The 19,421-nt window shown below is 44.6% G+C and overlaps 1 protein-coding gene across 4 annotated transcripts in view; it reads right to left on the bottom strand.

The window, feature by feature from the left end:
* The window catches only part of INPP5F (inositol polyphosphate-5-phosphatase F), a 2,244,937-nt gene that overhangs the window by 497,965 nt on the left and 1,727,551 nt on the right, over nt 1-19,421 (bottom strand). For all 4 annotated transcript variants that reach the window (XR_011268751.1, XM_069611942.1, XM_069611943.1 and 1 more), the window contains one exon: nt 799-997. Coding sequence is in view for 3 of the 4 variants with exons in the window: in XM_069611942.1 (XP_069468043.1) it covers nt 799-997 (199 nt within the window). In the remaining variant the exon portion in view is untranslated. The remainder of the gene's footprint in view (nt 1-798; nt 998-19,421) is intronic.

The following is a 19,421-nucleotide window of genomic DNA, read 5'->3' as shown; positions in this document are numbered from 1 at the left end:
TTGGGAGAAACTCATGGATATGCATAGAGGCATTCAGAAAAACGGCAAGTGTCTGTGAAAAAACTGCTACGTCAGTGGAAAAATGTATCAGATGGCACTGAGTGTGCTAGGATAATTTTAGTTACAAGATTTGTGAGGAAGGGTCAGGCCAACAATTAGATTATCAGACTTGTCACTTAAAGCAATAAATCAGGATGCTCTAATCATGCTTCCACTATCTTGCACCTTTGGCAAAAGGGGGTCAAAATGTGTGGCTCTGTTGTGTAAGACATGTGGATAACCATATTTGGAGAAAGACCGAATAGGCTGCTCTTTTTTTATAATGGTGGACATATTTTCTAGTGGGCAAAGTATGTCTGCAGAGCGGAAGTACTTGCTATGATTACAGGATATGGGGCTGGGTCACACTGCAGAATTACAAAAATGCTATCGCCACAGCATCAAAATACAAAGGTCTCCTCATTCCTGTCTATGCTCCAACAAGTAACATCTCACGATGTCATGAGGTCACCACACTACTTTACCGATTTGCATCATTACACAGTGCACTCTCTGCCAAATGCATATATGGTGTACTTGATATGTTACACGTTGCTGACAAATGCAACATACAATTGCCAACTTAATTCAGTTTTGAAATGGGGGTTGGCGCAGGAGTGATTTAATCAATGGGGTTGTGATTCTTTAAAAATAATTAACTGTACAGTGATTCGTCTCAGCTTTCCAAAAACATAGCTAATGATTGTCATCCATAGGAATACAAGGTTGGAGTAGAATTCAAAGCAAAAACACAGAGACCTTGGGTCGCAGTCAATGAGAGCCCATCCTCCGTGGAACTTCTCATCCTCGGGTAGCAGAAGTTTCATGTAGTTCTGCAGGAGCAAGCTGATTTGCTCTTGATGGCTCCTTTGGCTCTCCTTGTGTAATGCTTCATGCTCTTTCTCTTTAGAGAAGATTGAATAGAGATCCTCTGTCACAGGGATCCCTTGCAACAGATCTAAGAGAAAATATAAATAAAGTAAGATCATTCAAAGACAACTTGGCAAATCAATTGACTATGAAGATCATTTCAATAATAATGTTCCATCCAACCACTCAAGACCTAGTTTCTTCTTACTTCGCATTCTGCTCTTACCATACCCTCACAAACACCTCTTATTGTTCCATTCCATACTGCCCACAATGTCTGATGCAAATTCTTTCACCTTCACACTCTTTCATTCTATCCTGCTCTCAACTGCTAAGCCTCCCTCTGACATCCTGCTCTTATCTTACCTTGAAAGCCACATCATCTGCTGCTTTCCATTGTCCTCATCTGCATAAGCTCTCTCCATCCTATTAAGCTGTTACCTTCTCCAAGTTCTCTTATCTGACTCCTAGTCTAGAAGGAATACCCCCAATCTTCCATGCACCATCCTTAGTTCCCGTCCTGGTCACACACACTGAGGCCCACTAGGAGGTCTCATCCTTCGCCATTTCTCTTGTATCTAGCAATCAAGCAAGGCCTCTGTGAATACTGTGTCAAGCTATTTTTCGCATACCACTGGTGTTGGATTTTGTTTCTCTTCACTGTACCCCAGGGGGATGCTCTCTTTACCCCGAACTCAGATTTCATTATCCACTCTAAATACTTTCTACTCATGCATTCAAATTCAACTTAAAATGTTCACAAGTCCACTTTAAAGCTCTTTTTACTCATTTCATTTCCAGGTTCAGCTCTTGGCTTGGTGCCCTCCTTTCACTCCTCCCTCCAAGGCTTGCTTTCTATGTCACCCCTAATCTAATTAAACTGGTAAAGCTAATTTACTTTCTTCTTTCTTCCCTTCGACTCACACCCTCAGGGGGGCTTCTTCCTCATTCCTTCCAATTTTGTCCTATCTATCACTCCTCACTAATTCAATCTCTCCTTACGCTTGCCAATCCTGTACTCAAGCATTCATTACAGTTTTTCCTGCAGGACTTTGTGTTACCCTTCAGTCTCAAGCTTCAATGCAATAAATGTATCCACAATCATTTCTTCTCTCCCCCATACATCTCCCGAAGTCAATGTAAAAAGAGTGAGGAATAAAAGCTTTGGATCAGAGATTCTGGGAGGAAGTACTGGAAAAGAGTGCCACTCATTTGAATGAAGTATGTAGGCAGGTGACTGATTTAACAGTAGCATGTTTATTTGCTCTTAGATAGAGGTCATCACAGAGACCCCAGACAAGGAGTCCACACATTCCCTTTCACCTGCTGTAACTTTCACATCCAGAACTCCCTTGCCAGCGCTCTCCAAAGAGAGCAGAAATAGGAACATTCCAACTAAGTATGGAGAAACTAGATCTATTAAAAGAAAGGGGAGCTGTGCAAACGACCCAGGGACACCATATCATATAGGCATCTGCAGCTGTACAAGTTGACGGATCAGCGGTTAAGTGAGCAAGTACTGCATAAGTACGCCACCCAGATTATTTTTGTAGTAGAACATGTTAATAGTGTTGAATAAAAACAAAGATGTTGCAATAAAGCTAGTAAAATGATACAGGTTCTATGGCTACTTTGTCAGTCTTTTTAAGGGAAGAGAGCCAACTTCACATCTCAAGATATTGGGTGAGTGCACAGAACATCCGTCAGTGAAAGAAGCTGTAACATCCATTTTCTCTCCTGCTTCAACCACGAATTAAGACTAACCTCTAGAAATGTAGTACTACCAGTAGCTGCCCAAAATGCAGAGCTTTAACATGTGTTCTTCCCTGGGCCAAAGGTGCATGACAACAGAATGTACTGTTAAGAGTCAATGTTCCCTCTTTTGGTATTGAGTTTAAGTTATGCTGGTCACCAGCCCCTACACGAAACAGGCGATGTGCATCACTGTTAGGAGCCAGCTTGCCCTCTCATTTAAGTCGGAAAAGACAAATGGCATGGAATTCATGGTTTCAATCATTAATGGGACATGGTTTTTGACTTCTTCTAACTTTTGTTTCCTTTAACTGTTCATCAAATCTTTAACAGATCAGAAGACCCCCCCCCTTTTAGAGTTGCTACAATGTGTTCTGCAATCTCTGATGTTTTGCCAGTTTGTGAACTTTGAAACAGGTGGGCGCAAACAGTCCCTGAAAATGAGTGCCGATACCAACCCTCTCCAAGGTGATTTTAGGGGCTCTTGCCCCCACAACAATTCTAGAAGTAAGTAATCAAAATGTTGCATCTTATAACACAATATTCAGAATGAATTTGATCCCCAAGGATTCTACATATGTATAGATATAAGTTTTGAAGCAACGGCATGAGATATTCCAATATGTTTAATGGCAGATCAGCCATACTACACAGGAGCATTTCCAAACCTTTATCTCCCAAGCCCTACATAGAGGAGTGGATGGGGGCGAGGAGGGTATTTTCGATTTGGACATGTTTGCATGCTGTGACTAGCATTGGTAGCTAAGCACTGACCTCAAGTCCCACACCATAAGATTAGAAAGCATGATCAGGGGATATTTTAATAGTTATTATTTAATATTACATATAAGCAACCAAATTTACTCTAAAACATGGGCAAATATTCGAAAAAAAAATTAAAAGTACAATTACTCCTATAAATGACAATGGACACAAAGGAAACCGCTCCCTACTTACAACCACACAGTTCCACATATAGACCTTCACCAGTGGTATCAGCTGACAAGTTCCAAAGATATCAGTTTTAAAGGAAAAATATATTTTTACATGCCTCTAAAATATCCCCATTGGGATTAGGAATTGCAGTTTTACTCTCTAAAAAAGTAATTTTACTCTCAATTTAAAATATAGGGAGTTACATACTTCACTGTTACAATCTTAACACGATCCTTGAATGTGCCCATTAGAAAATGATGTGCCATACAGAAACACTGGATGCATAGTAGACAAATAAACATGTACAGCATGCAGTGTATTTTTGTATTTATTTGAAGAACAGGGATGTCAATTTTCGATCAGAATTGACTGACAATAACATACTGACAGATGGCAGAGGCATTCTTCCAAAAAGGGCCTCATCAATAGCACAAAGATGAGAATAAGTGGTAAGCCAGTTAGGAGGGTGGACAAAAAAATATTTTTTTAAATGGAACGTAGACCAGGGACAAAACAAACACAATTAAAGATGGGGCCACATGCTTAAAACTAAGGAGGAATACTATATAAAATATACTAATTACATTAGACGTCACTAGGGGGAGTCATTTGGCCAGGGAGGGAGATACATTGCGCCTCTTTCACACTGGGAAACAGATATATATACATCATATATGCATGAAAGAAATAACATCAGTTTTAAATATTGTGGAAGACATAATTCCATCAAATTACATGCCCTGCCAGGAGAAGACATATGCATTGTGTTTCCGCATTTGTTAAAACAACATTCGGAACTGCCAGAAAAATTAAAAAACAGACAGGGTTGCCAGCGTATGCGGTGTTACCGCTACCACAGGCTCAAATAATCCATGGTACTTAATGCTATCAGGGGGAGCAGTTGACTGCAGGCAATGCTGTTTGTGCATTTTGGAGTCTGCTTTCACTGCCCATTCACAGCGTTTTACCAAGTGAGGAGACACCTATAACTAACCCGACCCTGCACGGGGCATAGTGGGAGAAGTTGACTGCAGTTAGCGGCAGGAGTGGCTGGAGACGACTGTATGAGTAGGTCTGCACACTTATAGCTCTTTGTGTGTTTAATTTTGGATGGTTTTGCCAAATAGGCGTTTACGTCCTAAACCATGCCACTGATGTTAAGAAGTAAACTGACTATCGGAGAGAATACTGATAACCAGGCTTCGGGCAGTCATTCTGCCTCTCTGCATCCCCCCACCCTGGCGTCTACAAGTATGATTCTGCTTAGTATGGCCCACATACTCGCCCTCACACCAGCAGGGGACAACAGAGCCTAAAGGCGGGTTTGTTGGTCTCTCTAATGCATATTCAAGGAGAAAGGCACTTGGAAAAATGATCAGCAGCCAAAAACACGGCTACCAAAATCCCTGCGCACTTCACTAAAACTATAACTGACACCCAGCATATAGATTAGAATATACCTCCTTCTGACAACACACTTATGGCCACTATCCTGCCCTCATACGAGGAAAACAAACACAGTAGCTTCAGCCACTCAATTGCTAAGACCTCGCTATGAGAGCGATGGTGGTCGAGACGTGATGAAACACAGAGGATTTACCGGAGACTAATCCATTGATAACCAGCGATTTGGGGGAGTTTGCAAACATCAACTCGGCAAAGTCAGTGAAAGCCTTTGATTAAAGTAAAGGAAAAACCAATATCACTTTTTGCCTCCCCTATTCTATACCGTGAAACGGAAGATATGTCAAACTCGTACTCTTCTACTGCTCATTCTACACCCGTTTCGAGGCCGGCATGTCAGGGTCCTCGACCCTAGGAAGATGTAGTGACAGTTACCCTGTCTCTTCAGTTAGCACTATCCACGCTAATTAAACTATAGGTTCTCTAAATGGAAAAATAAAGGACCAAGTTGCCTTGCTAGCAGTGCTAAATAGTAAAATCATCTATATAGAGGGCTATATTACAGGTGTGACAGCACCCAATGTTCCACCAAATCAAGTCCACCAGGTCATATACAGATCCCTTCGTTGACTTCAGCTAAGGCCACAGCAGCTCCTGAAGAAAATTCAGAAGCTTGGGAAGCCATAGAAGTTGAACAGATAAACAAAATCACCTCCCAGCTACAAGCTGGCTACACTGAAATAGGGGTCCAGGAAGAGCGGGTTGTGGTGGTGCTTGAAGACCCAGTGATGGATCAAATAGAACAATACTATATCCCTAGTTTGGAAGAAACACACTAATACAAATTGTCTGCCAACTACTTTTTTAATTCCAACTGAAGTTGAAAACAAAGACAAATTGATACTTCCAAGCCTTGAAAAAAGTGAAGCCCAGACGTAAGAAAAGAAAAACATATCACCCCGCAAAAAAAGAAAAATTTAAAAGCGCCAAATAAAGCACTTAAAAAAGCGCTTAAAGGTTCACGGAAGTTCTTGCATACCATCACCACTCCTGAGCACTCATATAGAGAAATAACTAAACGAAATGGAGTAAGACCTAAACGAACACGTCAAAAAAGATCCAGACAATGAAATGTCGATACAGGACCTGAAGGAACTGCAAATGGCAGGTGACGATGCCTCCGTAGACCCTGAAATCTTCAATTTATCAACTTATTCGTAGGATGACACAGTAGATCGGAGGTTTATAGAAAGACACGGGTCAGTCTCAGATATAGACTCAAGTATTTCAGGCCCGGTACAAACATACGGGGAAGTACCAAGATCCGAAAATGTTTCTGATATGTCAGCACCGCGAAAGGAACAAGAACCCTTGGTTCAACCCTCTTACACATTGGGATAGCAAAGAAATCTTGTGAAGTGATCTAAAGAGAACAAAATCTTATATAAACGTATTGAATAAGGTCTTCAATCAAGTTATGACCAACAAGAGAAGTGTTTAATACTTGAACGTCCAAGAATGATCTTATCATGATTGATCAAACATATTGGCACTATTTGACATTATTTCTGCACTATGGCTGAACAGACAATGCTCAAGTGGAATTCTGTTCAGATAAAGTGCTTGACAACGTTGTTTTGCCTATTGCCTCTAACATGATTAGGAATATAATTCTGGGGAGCACTCCTTTACTATAACCCATTGGTTTTGACCTATACGAGGTTGACAAGGTCTTATCTAAAGATCCTAAATCAAGAGCCTCAGTTTGTGGGGATTACATCTAACCCCATCGTGTTTCAACCTTTGACAATAACCTGCACAGCTAAAAACTACATGGGCCAAAAAGTACAAGATGAAACATCTTTAGCCTTGGCAAGGGATGTAGATTAAAATTGATCATGAATAGCCAGCGCACTTGCTAGAAGAGATAACACAACTTAACTAGCAACTTCTAGGGATTCTGAAGTATTCCAGCTTGGCTCCTCGAACACAAGGGGCTTCTCCCATTTATTTGGGATGGGGTTGGAGGTTCTTTCTGACTGTGACCTAATGATTCTTCAAGAAACCTGGCTCTTGAAATGTCCCGCCATGGATGGATTTTCTATACTTTTAAATTCCGCTTTTAAAAGAAAAAAAAGGTAGACCCATGGCAGGCTTATTAGTAGCCTCGAGATCTGGCAAAGGCTTTACGGTTTCAAAATGGAGATCGCCAAACCCTTTCACCCAAGTAGTTAAAATAACTTGGGAGGCCAGATCATATCCGGGTTTAAGCCAATATGTATTATTAAATCTGTATTGGAACCGGCTACAATGGCTGCAGAAGCCATTTTAGACAGAGTAGCAGAGCTGCTTGATGAAAGTTTCTCTGAACCATTCATGACAGGGATTGTAATTTGCAGTGATCTGAATATTAACTGTGAACAACTGGCGAGTCAATACCTAGCTCAATTAAAAAGCTAGGGCACTACATGGAAGCAGGGTCGTCAATGGAACGACAATGGACTCGAGAGGGTTGTGTTTGCTAAATGGTGCATTAGCGGGGAACATCCCACCAAGGCCTAAATCGTCCAGATTAACTCAATGTTTCTGGTTCTATATTGCAATATGCAACAAATTTGAAAGTACATCCAAATAACACCTTTAGTGATCATATCATTTTGAAGGTAACTTGGAATTTCCCATGTATTGAATGTCCTATAAAAATATACAACCTGAACATTGAGATTAATTGGGGGCAGAAATAGAATTGTTTGGGCATGTTATGCTTGATTTATGCTTGGTTCAAAATGGCGCAGGCGTGCAATGCATTCTGAGAGCGCTCAGAGCCATGTTGGTTATTTATTTCACTCCGCAGTGAAAGGCTGTACACATTTTGCTAAAGTGTTAGATTCACAGTGCTGAGACAAACATGCTGTTCCAAACCTGGTATGCATTCAAGGCCATTTCTGCTGGGAAAGCCAATGTTGTTATGGCTTGCTACTGTTCTCCATGGAGCGTGTTTTTAGAGCAGGGAGGCCCTGCGTTCCTTGGGGGGAGCTCTCGATTGACCCAGCTGGCAACCGACGGCTGTTCCTCAACTGTGCAGGTGCAATTTCCAGAAGGTTCGAGAATTAACTCCCCTAAGTGGAGTGTCTATATATGCGGAAACCCAGAGGGAGTCAGGTGAGACTTCAGCCAGAGAAGGACGCTCCATCTGGCCTTCCTGTGAGCTGTGGTACTCTTGGCCTGGCTGTCCCTGGAGTCTTCCAGCTGCTTCTGGACGAGATGAGGACTTCAATTACGCTCACGGTGATGTATTTCCTTTTGACTTCTTTATTTCTTCTGTGAACTATGTCCATATTATTTTTATGAGTTATTTCTATGTACTTGTAAGCTTTGAATAAATAGCCGTAAAGAGCTGATTTATCTTCTAAGAGTGTGTGGTTGTGAGTTATTGTGTCTGTCTATTTTTTTGGTTCAAAGTACTTGCTCCATAATTGCATTGATGATTTATGGTTGTTTCGTGCACTTTTCGGGGGAGAGCAGTACAGGGCAGAAGCTCTAGCAAATAAATTCAACCAGAAGAGGGCATATCAACCAACAAAATCACTATTTGAAATAATGGAGGGGAGGATAGATATATAGTGATTCTAAACTTGTTTGTAGGAACCATAGTATAGACATAAGCACGTTTTTGACCCTGTTGTATATTTTTTTTTTTTTTAAAGTGGGAATTGAGAGTTGGCTTGCGAAAACTAGGTAAAAGGTCCACTCAGATCCTAAGTACAGAGGGGAAAAAGCTGAGGCTTAAAATTCAGGAATTGGATTAGAGGATATAGATCACATGTACTCAGCAGGATTCCGAAGCAGTGCTGAGAACTCGTGTATCCAAGAAATTTGCGGAGCTCTGGAAATTATTTAAATCCTGTGATACTCTGTGGCTAGCCTGGCAAAGGAACACTATAGCAGCAGAAACCTTGGTCATCGTTTTCACTAACATCTTTAAACCCTTGTCCTTGACCGATAATTTAGAGGAGACAATTGGAAAAGAGAAATGGCCCTTAATAGTGGATGAAGGGACCATCCAATTACTTCTATATTCTTTATGTTTTATGTGCAATATGGCTCAACTTAAGCTTTTTACACATTAGACATAAAATATAACGTCAAATCATACAATATGTTTTAAAAAATTCAAAGTTGCAATACAAAGTGCCAATTTGTTTGAATTTAAAATACAGTTACTAAATAATCTAAGTAACCATTAATTTCATATGTAACATGTTTAGAAAACAGATAGTGTCTTAGTGGTGCAAGAGTGATACAGTCAATTATTAACTGTTTTAGGCTTTCGATACTGACAATACAATATCTAAAACGTCTCTCAGACCTGGTAACCACACACCTGGCCCAACAACATCTTTTGTTAGAAACAAGTTAAATCTTAATCCTAAAAAGTAAGATTAAAAAAACAAGAAGGATGTTTAAAAAGATACACCAGAAACATATTAAAACCTTTATTATCAAAAATAAAATGATCAGCCACCCGATGACACAAGAACAATTTTCCAACCAATCAAGTTCAAAAAGCTTCCATTCCGCCTAGGAAGGGGTTAGCGTTTAGTCCATTAGACATCTCTAGTTTCATTAATAGACATTCACATTCCGTAACCCAATTCATTAGCACTTTACACTTGCACAGAGGAATTTGGGGCATAAGAAACAGTTGCAACTTTTGCCAATTCAGCGGGCACCTAAAGAAATCAAACCTAATTAGTGTCATATCATGCTAATAGGAAACAGATTATATCAAAGATAAGGAATACCTCAGAGGAACATCCCATCGAAAGAACGTTACCAGTTTGGTAAGTAACTTGTTCTTCAAAGGGATTGTGTAATCCGACGTATTCCTTATCTTTGATAGACTCCCATAGCAGTAGTATATAGAGGAAGCAGGAGTAAAATGAAATGTTTCCCTTTAAAGATGTACAGAATGCAACCCAGCTTTTCCAAATGTTGTTTCCTGGCTAGAGGAGGAATCAAGACTGTAAAATTTGGTAAAAGTGTGTGCGGACGACCATGTGGCAGCCGCACATATATCCTTAATTGGAACTCATCTTTGGAGAGCTGAAGAGGCTGCGATACCCCTGGTTGAATGGGCCCTAAGATGCTGAAGGGGCTCTTTTCCTGCCAATTTATAGCATTCTATAATAGGTAAAATAATCCACCTGAAATGTTTATTGGCAAACCTAATTTGTGCTCTGCATATCCCACAAAGAATTGGTCTGCTTGTCTGATTCTTGCAAGTCTGCTAATGTAAAAGCTTAAGGCACGCCTTGGATCCAGCATGTGTAATCTCTCTTCCTCTTTCCCTGGAAGGGGAGGAGGATAGAACGAGGGTAAAGTTATTTTCTGAGTAATGTGGAATTCTGAGACCACCTTTGGGAGAAAATTGGGCTTCACTTGTAAAACAACCTTATCTTTATGAAAGCTTGTATGATTGTATGAGGAGGTTTGCAAGATAAAGCTTTTAATTCGCTCACTCTTCTGGCAGTAGTTAAAGCCACTAGAAAAACTGTTTTAAGAGTGAGAAACCTTAATGAACAGGAATGAAGGGGTTTGAATGGAGTACCCATTAGAAATTTCAAGACTAGGTTTAGTTTCCACAATGGAACTTGAAAAGGTGTTGGGGGGATAAACATTAGTTAATCCTTTCAGAAATTGAATTATTAAAAGGTAATTTGATATTTGAAGGCTCCTCAGAAGTACGCTTAAAGATTGACAGCGCTGCGAGGTAGCCTTTGATCGTACCAACTTGAAGACCTGAATTTGCTAAGTAAAGCTAGAAAGATAACACCATTGGTGTATTACATGAAAAGGGTTCAATATTCTTTTCTCTACACCAGCTGCAAAATTTGTTCCAACGGCAGCAGTATAAAGTCTTTGTTGCTGGCCTTCTGGCTGAAAGTAACACCTCCATGACGTCATCCGGGAGATCCCAATCCTTGTATCTCAACCTTTCAGAAACCAGGTGTCAAGGTTGAGGGTTCTGATATCCGGATGGAGAAACTGACCTCCCTTCTGCGAGAGAAGATCCTCTCTTTGCGGAAGAAAAATCGGAGGACAGATGGACATGTCTAGAAGATCCGGGTACCACATTCTCCTGGCCCAATCTGGGGCAATTAGGATCTTGGATTTGCGGAATCTTCTCAACCTCCTGATCATTTGAGGAATGACGGGGACTGGAGGAAATGCGTACAGAAGTGGATACTCCCAGTCCACTACGAACGCGTCCACTGGAGCTCCTCTCGGGGGAAATTCCCTTGAGCAATACTGATCGCACTTCCTGTTGATACTGGTCGCAAACAGATCCACTTGAGGGGTTCCCCAAAGGGCGAAGATCTCTTGAAGGACTTCCTGAGCTAGTTCCCACTCGTGGGAGACTGTGTTCTGCCTGTTCAGAGCGTCCGCCATCAAGTTCTTCTCTTTGGCTAGGTGAACTGCCGATAGAGAGATTCCTTCAGATGTTCCTTCTTGAATTGCCCACAACCAGAGCTGCATTGCCTCTCTGCACAGTGGCAGTGACCATACGCTTCCTCTTTTGGTGAGGTAGTGCATGGCCACTGTGTTGTCTGTCATTATCAGGAAATGTTTTCCCTGTACTGATGGCAGGAAAGCTTTCAGCGCTAGTATGATCGCTCTCAGCTCCAATAGGTTGATGTGTAGTCTGAACTCCGATGGAGACCAACGACCGCTAATGGTCAAGTCGTTGCAATGGGATCCCCACCCTGTGAGTAAGGCATCCGTGACTACTGTTATCTCCGGCCATGGTTGCCAAAACTGTTCTCCTTTAAAAATTTTCTCCCGACAGGCCCACCAATGAAGGTCTCCAGCTACTCTGTCCGGAATTAGTAGGAGATCTGACATTCTCCCTGAGAATTGTGATCACTGGGTCCTTAGTGCCCACTGGCGGGATCTAATTCTCAGGCGAGCCTCTGGCACTAGGAAGATGCAGGATGCCATGAGGCCAAGCAACCTCAAAAAGTCGAAGGATGGTAGACGTTTGGCATTTTTAAAGCTGGTGGCCATATGTAGAATATCTTGAGCCCTCACCTATGGTGGCGAGGCTTTTCCCAGGGTTTTGTCCAGGACTGCTCCAATGAACTGGAGTCTCTGTGATGGTTTCATCTGTGACTTCTTTAAGTTGAGGGAGAAGCCCAGCTTGTGAAGGAAGTGGCAACATAATCTAGATGGATCTGAGCTTGTTCTGGGGATACTGCTCTGATCAACCAGTCGTCCAGGTAGAGGTAGACATGAATCCCTTCACTCCTTAGACTTGCAGCCACAACCGCCATTAGCTTGGTAAAGACCCTTGGGGCGGAGGTCAGCCCAAATGGCAGAACTCGAAATTAATAATGAGAGTTGCCAATTGTGAACCTCAGGTATTTCCTGTGTTTGAGATGGATTGGCACATGGAAATAAGCATCCTGAAGCTGGAGGGCCTGAAGGATCTGAGAGAGGGTTAGCATCTTGAACTTGTCTTTCCTGAGGAATTTGTTCAATTCTCGCAAGTCCAAGATGGGTCTCAATCCTCCGTCCATCTTTGGTACTAGAAAGTAAGGGGAATACCAACCCTTGTTCCTCTCCGCTGCAGGTACCGGTTCTATGGCACCTTTCTCTAGCAGGTCTGAAATCTCCGCCATAAGGAGCGGGTCTGGAAACTTCAAAGAGTTGTTCCCTGGTGGATGACTCTGAGGAGCTTGTAGGAAAGGCAGGCAGTAACCTTGGGCAACTGTCTCCAATGCCCAAGCATCTGACGTAATATTCTGCCAGATGTTGAGTTAATCTTCCCCCTACTGGTGTCTTGTTAGGGGAGACCGCAGAGGTTACAAGCGGCTGACGCAGATGCTGAGGGTAAAGTAGCACCTGCTGGTGTGGATTTTGTACCTTTGACCCGTCCACCACGAGTGAATCATCTCTGGCCCCTTTGTGCTGGCTGTCCTCTGCCTTTTCCCAATGCGGAGTAAAAGCGAAAGGACTTACCCCTCCAGGATGTACCTGTGGGGCGATTTGGAGTTTGCCGGATTGCAGACCCAAGGGATTTCGCTGCTGCTTTGGATGTTTGCAATTTCTCCAGGCTGTCATCAGCCTTCTTTCCAAATAGAGAAGTGCCGTCAAAGGGCATATTCAGAAGTCTGGCTTGCACATCTGGAGCAAACCCAGACTTCCGCAACCACGCAAGTCTGCGAATTGTGGTACTCGCCGCCATGGCCCTGCTGATGCTGTCAGCAGAGTCAATGCCTGTTTAAAGGGACTCACACGTTGCATCCTTTCCAACCCTGATGTTTAAGAATGCGTCCCGTTCTTCCCCTTCAGGGAGACAGTCAGCCGCAGATGAAGCACACTCCCAAAGTGTGTGTCTGAATCTTGCTAGCGTGCAAGTGGCGTTGATAGATTTAAGCGCCATACTACATGCCGCAAAGACTTTTTTTTTAAATGGCGTCAAATCTTTTATCATGTCTGTCTTGTGGAATAGTGGGGTATGCCGACTTACTGTTTGATGAAGTCGCTGCCCACACAACTAAACTCTCTGGAGTTGGATGTTTGCTTAGATATTCAGGCTCTGAAGCTGATACTCTGTATTTAGCACAGAGTGTTTTATTTACTGCAGGGATATCTTCAGGAGTCTCCCAATTTGCAGATATTTTCCTTTGCAGAGCAGCATGAAAAGGGACAACAGGATCCTCTTGGAGTCCTTTATCTAATATATCAGTAAGGTCATCTTGCTGAAAAGAAGGTGCAGGTGTAGACCACCCCATAAATTCAATTCTTCTAGCCATAAGAGCTCTATAAGGTATCTCAGCATGTTCTCCAGGTTATAGTCTAGCAAACTACTTCTGGAGATGTATCTATACCACTTGCCTCATGTAGAGACTACTGTAGGTCTTTTAACCTATGTTCTTCAGAGATTAATTCCTCTGGAATGTGTAGGGAATTGGTACTGTAGTCCTTTGTAGACGAAAAGGTCTCTCATTGTCAGAGTTCTCCCCTTCTTCATATATGGAGGACAAGGCTCTAAAGTAATCAGACCTAGGATATGGAGTAAAACCCATTTCTAGAGAAGAAGGAGCAAATTTGTTGTTACTGCCTGAGAAAACGTTGTGGTTGTCGACGTGGATGTTGTAGGCTTTGACAATCCTGTAAAAGGTGTTGAAAACGTCGGAAAAGGCCTCGAACTCAAGAGGATCGGAATCCTACTGAGCGTCATCGAGATTGTCGATGGCACTTACGACTTCATGGTCGGGGCTTTCGACACCTCTGGTGCCTGTGACGTAGTGGCAGTTCTGGACTTATCCTTCATCGGAGTCGAAGACGCGTCGATGAGGCAGATTTATGCGTCGAAGGAATCTTCGACGATGGCGTCGATGATGCAATCTTATTGCCTTTACTCGAGGGTTCATGGAGCTCTCAAGTATTTTTATTCGCCGGGTTCAACGACTCGCTGTGTTTTGATTTTTCGGATCTTTCACCCAGGGTATCACCTTTAGAAGTCTCCGAGGGGGGGGTTGAGGCCGCTTTCTTGAAAATGCTAAGCATTTTTTTTATGGAATTCCTCCCACTGAGCCGGAGAGCTGTGTTTTCTGGGGAAGGTGACCCTTTCCGGGTAACTAGAGGAAGAAGAAGAGGGAGATCTACGGTGCCTCTTCTTAGAATGTCTCGATCTCGAAGAATGATGGGAACTGCTTCGAGATCTCGATCGGGAATGTTTCTTTTGACGACGAGGAGACAAATGCCTCGACTCAGCCGAAGAAACGTTTGAAGGGGTAGAAGTTTTAAAAGCCTTACCTCTTTCTAACTTCCCCTTACACTCCTTCAAGGCTTTCGCCGTCATGGACATACAGTCCTCACACTCCGAACAGTGATGTTCCGATCCCAGGCACCACAAACAGATCCTGTGAGGGTCCGTTAAAGACATTTTCTTTCCACAGTCGACATTTTTTAAAACCGGACCGTGGAGTCGATGGTTCGGATGAAGATGCCATCGTTATAAATTTAGGTTGTCGAAGAATAATAAGATTTTTATGAATAATTGAACCGAGGCTCACGATGCGCGGAAAAAACTGAACTGAGCAACAGACGCTGCGCGAGTCTATTTGTACTCATGATGACGTCGGCACCGATACAGAGGCTGTCGAGGGACACCAACTCGAGGGACGTCGACGCGCAGCGCCCTCTACTGGAAAATATTTCCGAGTCCAGCAAGCTGGAATGGATTATATCAAAGATGAGAAATACGTCGGAGGACACAATCCCTTCGAAATTAAAGTTACTCACTGTAGTGACAAGAGCACTCATAGTCCCCTTTCCTCCGTGCTTGTGGGCATCCCCAACATGGAGACGGTACCGTAACCTTTGGAAGCCAAAAAAAATGAGTTTCCCCTTTAAATTTAGTATAGCGTGAGTGGGTGCAGCCTCGGGTGTTAGAATGCCCCACCGAGGTCCCACCCTCCGGCACCTCACCTCAGCCCCCTTTGAAAACATCAAATGCTTAGATACCTGGCTAGTCATATTACCGACAAGCTATTGGCATACTTGCAGGGGAAGGTGGGAGGGACGTATGGAGAAAAGGGGACTATGAGTACTCTAGTCACTACAGTGAATAACTTTAATTACTCATACGTCCCGTTCCCTTTCATTCATCCTTGTGGGTGTTTCCAACAAACAAGAATATAGGGTGGAGCTGTGACAATCTGCCTCATATCTAGGATGAATCAAAAAGGTTATTCAGAACGACCTGAGAAACTCTGCATCGCGCCTGGAGTTGGTGTCCAGTGAATAGTGTTGCCTTGCTGATGACATCTCAAGAAGCCTGTCTCTGAAACGCGTCATTCATGGCCTTAGCTCTAACCGCATGTGCATGAATCCCCTCAGGAAAAGGTTTGACCATGGCCGTGTAGGCCTCTGAAATGGCCTGGACCATCCAATGGGTGATGAAGCCTTGGACGCCTGCGAGCCGAGGAAGGAGCCCCCAAAAGTCCCAAACAGTGCCTCAGACCACCTGAAGGATTTCATCCGAGAGAGATAAAACTTGAGAAGCATCTTGAGGTCCAAGGAATGTAGGGCCCTCTCTGCCTCTGATGGTGGGTTCGTGAAGAACACCGGCAGGCAGACCTCTTGATTCAGATGGCACAAAGAGACCACCTGGGGCATGAAGTTAGGGTGAGTGTGCAAGATGATCTTGTCGTCTTGAAATGTGAAGGGCTCACACAAAGACAACGCCTGCAGCTCACTAATCCTACGTGCAGAAGTGAGAGTCACCAGTAAAACCGTCTTCAGTGTCATCAAGCGGATGTCCACAGAGGCCATCCGCTCAAAAGGCTTGTGTTGCAGACAGGGTGGTGCCTATGCACCAGAGGAAAAAGCCTAGACAACCCCTTAAGGTGTGCCTTAACCACTTGGTTGGCTGCCGAAAAAAACATGCTATGTGGAATTCTTGTATGTCCCGATGGCCACCAAATACGTGCAGCAAGTATCCACCTAAACATCAGAACGGGCCAGGTGCGCCGAAAAAAAGCCAGAATCTCACCCAGAGGACAGGTGACAGGGCCAGACCCTTCTTGCAAGCCCAATAGCAGAACCTAGTCCATTTGTTTTTATACTGGCACCAAGTCGAGGGCCTCCTGGAATGCTGAATGATGGATGTCACAGTTGTTATCTGAAAATTGAGCATGCTGAAGCCTCAGCTGATCAGACGCCATACCGCCAGGGCCAGTTTGGCTGGGTCCGGATGCTCCACTCTGCTGTGTCAGGAAGCCCCTTGCTGGGGATCGGAAGATGGACGGGACCATGGGAGCACAACTGCAGCAGATCCAAAAACCAGGATCTCGAAGGCCAATGGGTGCGGGACCAAGATGAGGCTACAGCCCATGGATGCCCGGAACTTGTGGAGGGTTCGCTCGAGCAGAGGGTTGGCCGGGAACACACAACCCCTGCGGCCGTGACAGGCATTCACAAGAGAGGCAAACAAGTGCAGGAATGCGTACCCCCCAATGCTGGAATAGGGCCAACAAGGTGTTGTTGTGCAACTCCCACTTGTAGGTGTTGAACCGCAAGGGACTTAGCTGATCTGCCTCTGCATTGCTGTCCCCCACCAGGTGGACGGCAGAAATCCAAATCCTCTCTGTAAGGGTCCATTCCCAGATTCAAACCGCCTCCATGCAGAGAGGGTGGATAACGGGTGCCACTCTGCTTGTTCAGGTAAAAGTTGTAGTAGAACTGTCTGTCCGGACCAAAACCAACTTGTCCCCGATTAAAAATGCCTTGAGGGCCAGGCCAACTCCCCTAAGTTCAAGCAGATTGAAGGAAGGCATCTGTCCTGGGCCATGCTCCATGAATCGTAAAGCCCTCAAGAGTAGCCCCCCAGCCCGAAAGAGAGGAGTCTGTCATACCACCAGGTTAGGCTACGGTCAGGCAAAGGGGGGTCCCACTAAAACATTGCTGTCCATCAGCCACCAGCGATGGTCGGGCAACAGGGGTAGTGGTATTGGGATCCTGTCCGACTGAGACCCTGTCTCCTGAACCCAGTTGGCGCCAGGTGAAGCTGTAGGCACCTCATCTTGAGACGGGTGTGCTGCACAGTCAGCAGGCAGGAGGCCATCAGGCCCAGAATGTGCTGGAACCACCATGCTGAGGTGGTCGAGTTGGCCAGAAAGTGCCCCTCTGCCTTGCAGAGGGACTTAAGCCTCTTGGGCGTGGGGAACACCCGCTGAACGGTAGTGTTCCAATGCACCCCTAGCAAGACCAGTTCCTGAGACGGGCATAACTGGGACCTCCTCTGGTTGAGGGAAAACCCCAGCTGATGAAGGGTATCCACCAAGTTCTGGCAGGAGCGCACCACTCCTTCGGGTGACCCCGCCCTCAACAACCAGTCGTCCAGATGATGGCCCTCCAAGCTAAAAAGGCCCGCCACTACATTCATCAAATTTGTGAAGACACAAGGGGCCAAGTTCTTACGATGCGGTCGATATTTATTTGGATTTGTAGAGCGCGCAACAGCCCAGGGGTATCGTGGCGCTTGTTACAGACATATCTTAGTTACAGGTACATGGACATTTGCAATTTACAGTATGGTTCCTATTGTTACAGACAGATTAAGGTGACAGTTAGCATAAAAAACAATTGAGAGTTGGCATAAAAACAGTTGAAATTTACAGAACAGAAAGTGAGGCTTTGAATTTTCTTCGGAATGCAAGGAGAGAGTTTTCTGCTCTGATGTCTGTGGATATATGGGTCCTTGAGGTCCAGGGAACACAGCCAGTCCCCTGCACACAAAGACTCTGCTATACGCGCGAGTAATCATCTTGAAGCGTTCCAGCAGTAAAGACAGATTTAGCAAGGACGGGCCCAGGACTACCCTCGGGCCAGCCTGGTTGTTCTAGGCTACCGCAAAAATCCAGGAATAGTAACCGAAGCTCCAGTCTACAAGAGGAACCGGTTCTATTGCCTGCATCTCCAAGACTGAACTGACCTCCTGTAAAAGAGCTGGGGACCCGATCTGATGAAGAGGAGGAGAGGATGGCAGAGGTAGCGGCAAAGGAAGGCTGAAGCCCGTGAAGAATATGGATAGGATCCACTGGTTGCTGAAAAGATGCTTCCAGTGTCCTGGTGTCCTGGAACAGAGTCAAATGCCCCCCCCACCCACAGGCGAGCTGTGTTCCCTGACATCACTGCATCGTGGCCTCAGAGGCGGGGGCAGAGGAGGTGGAGCAGAAAGACCATTGCAACGTCCTCCGCTGCTTCCTTCTGTTGTCGCTGGGTGACTTGTCGGGCATCCGCGTAACACGGTCTCTCAAACCCTTAAAGCCGTGGAAGGTCTGGGGTTTGAACTCAGTCATACCCAGGGATTAAGGCAAGGATTTGTGACCCAGCTTTTTTCGGGATGGCCAAGGACATGGCGGTTTGAGTGGAGGTTTTCTTCTTCGTCAACTCGTCATCAGTTGATGAATGAAAAAGGTCCACACCCTTGAAGGGCAAATATAGGATCCGCTCCTGCACGTCAGATGAAAACCTGGTGGTGTGCATCCAGGCTGTCCTCCTCATCTCGACCCCAAGACACAGCCCTATGCTGGGTGTGTCAATGCGTGAGACCAAATACTCCATGATGTCCTGCTCAATGACCCGGGCAAGACTGGCCTCGAAGGAGGCTTGTTTGTCCAAAGAGAGGTCAGGCAGAAATTCCCGAGCTCCCGCCACAGCTTCTGGTTAGCCATGGCCAAGAGGGCATCCGCGTTGACCTGCCGCAGATGCAATCCTGAGAAGGAGTAACATCGCTTTATGAAGGAATCGAGAACTTTGTCCTCCTTGGAGAGGCAACTGGAGGTGGCTCCAGTCGAGGAAGACGACAAAGACAATGGTGTAGCATATAAGGAGGCCGCGGTTGA

Source organism: Ambystoma mexicanum, chromosome 8 (genome assembly GCF_040938575.1).
Source record: "Ambystoma mexicanum isolate Mex_15411 chromosome 8, UKY_AmexF1_1, whole genome shotgun sequence".
NCBI lineage: Eukaryota > Metazoa > Chordata > Amphibia > Caudata > Ambystomatidae > Ambystoma > Ambystoma mexicanum.
This window is presented reverse-complemented; position numbering and strand designations above follow the sequence as displayed.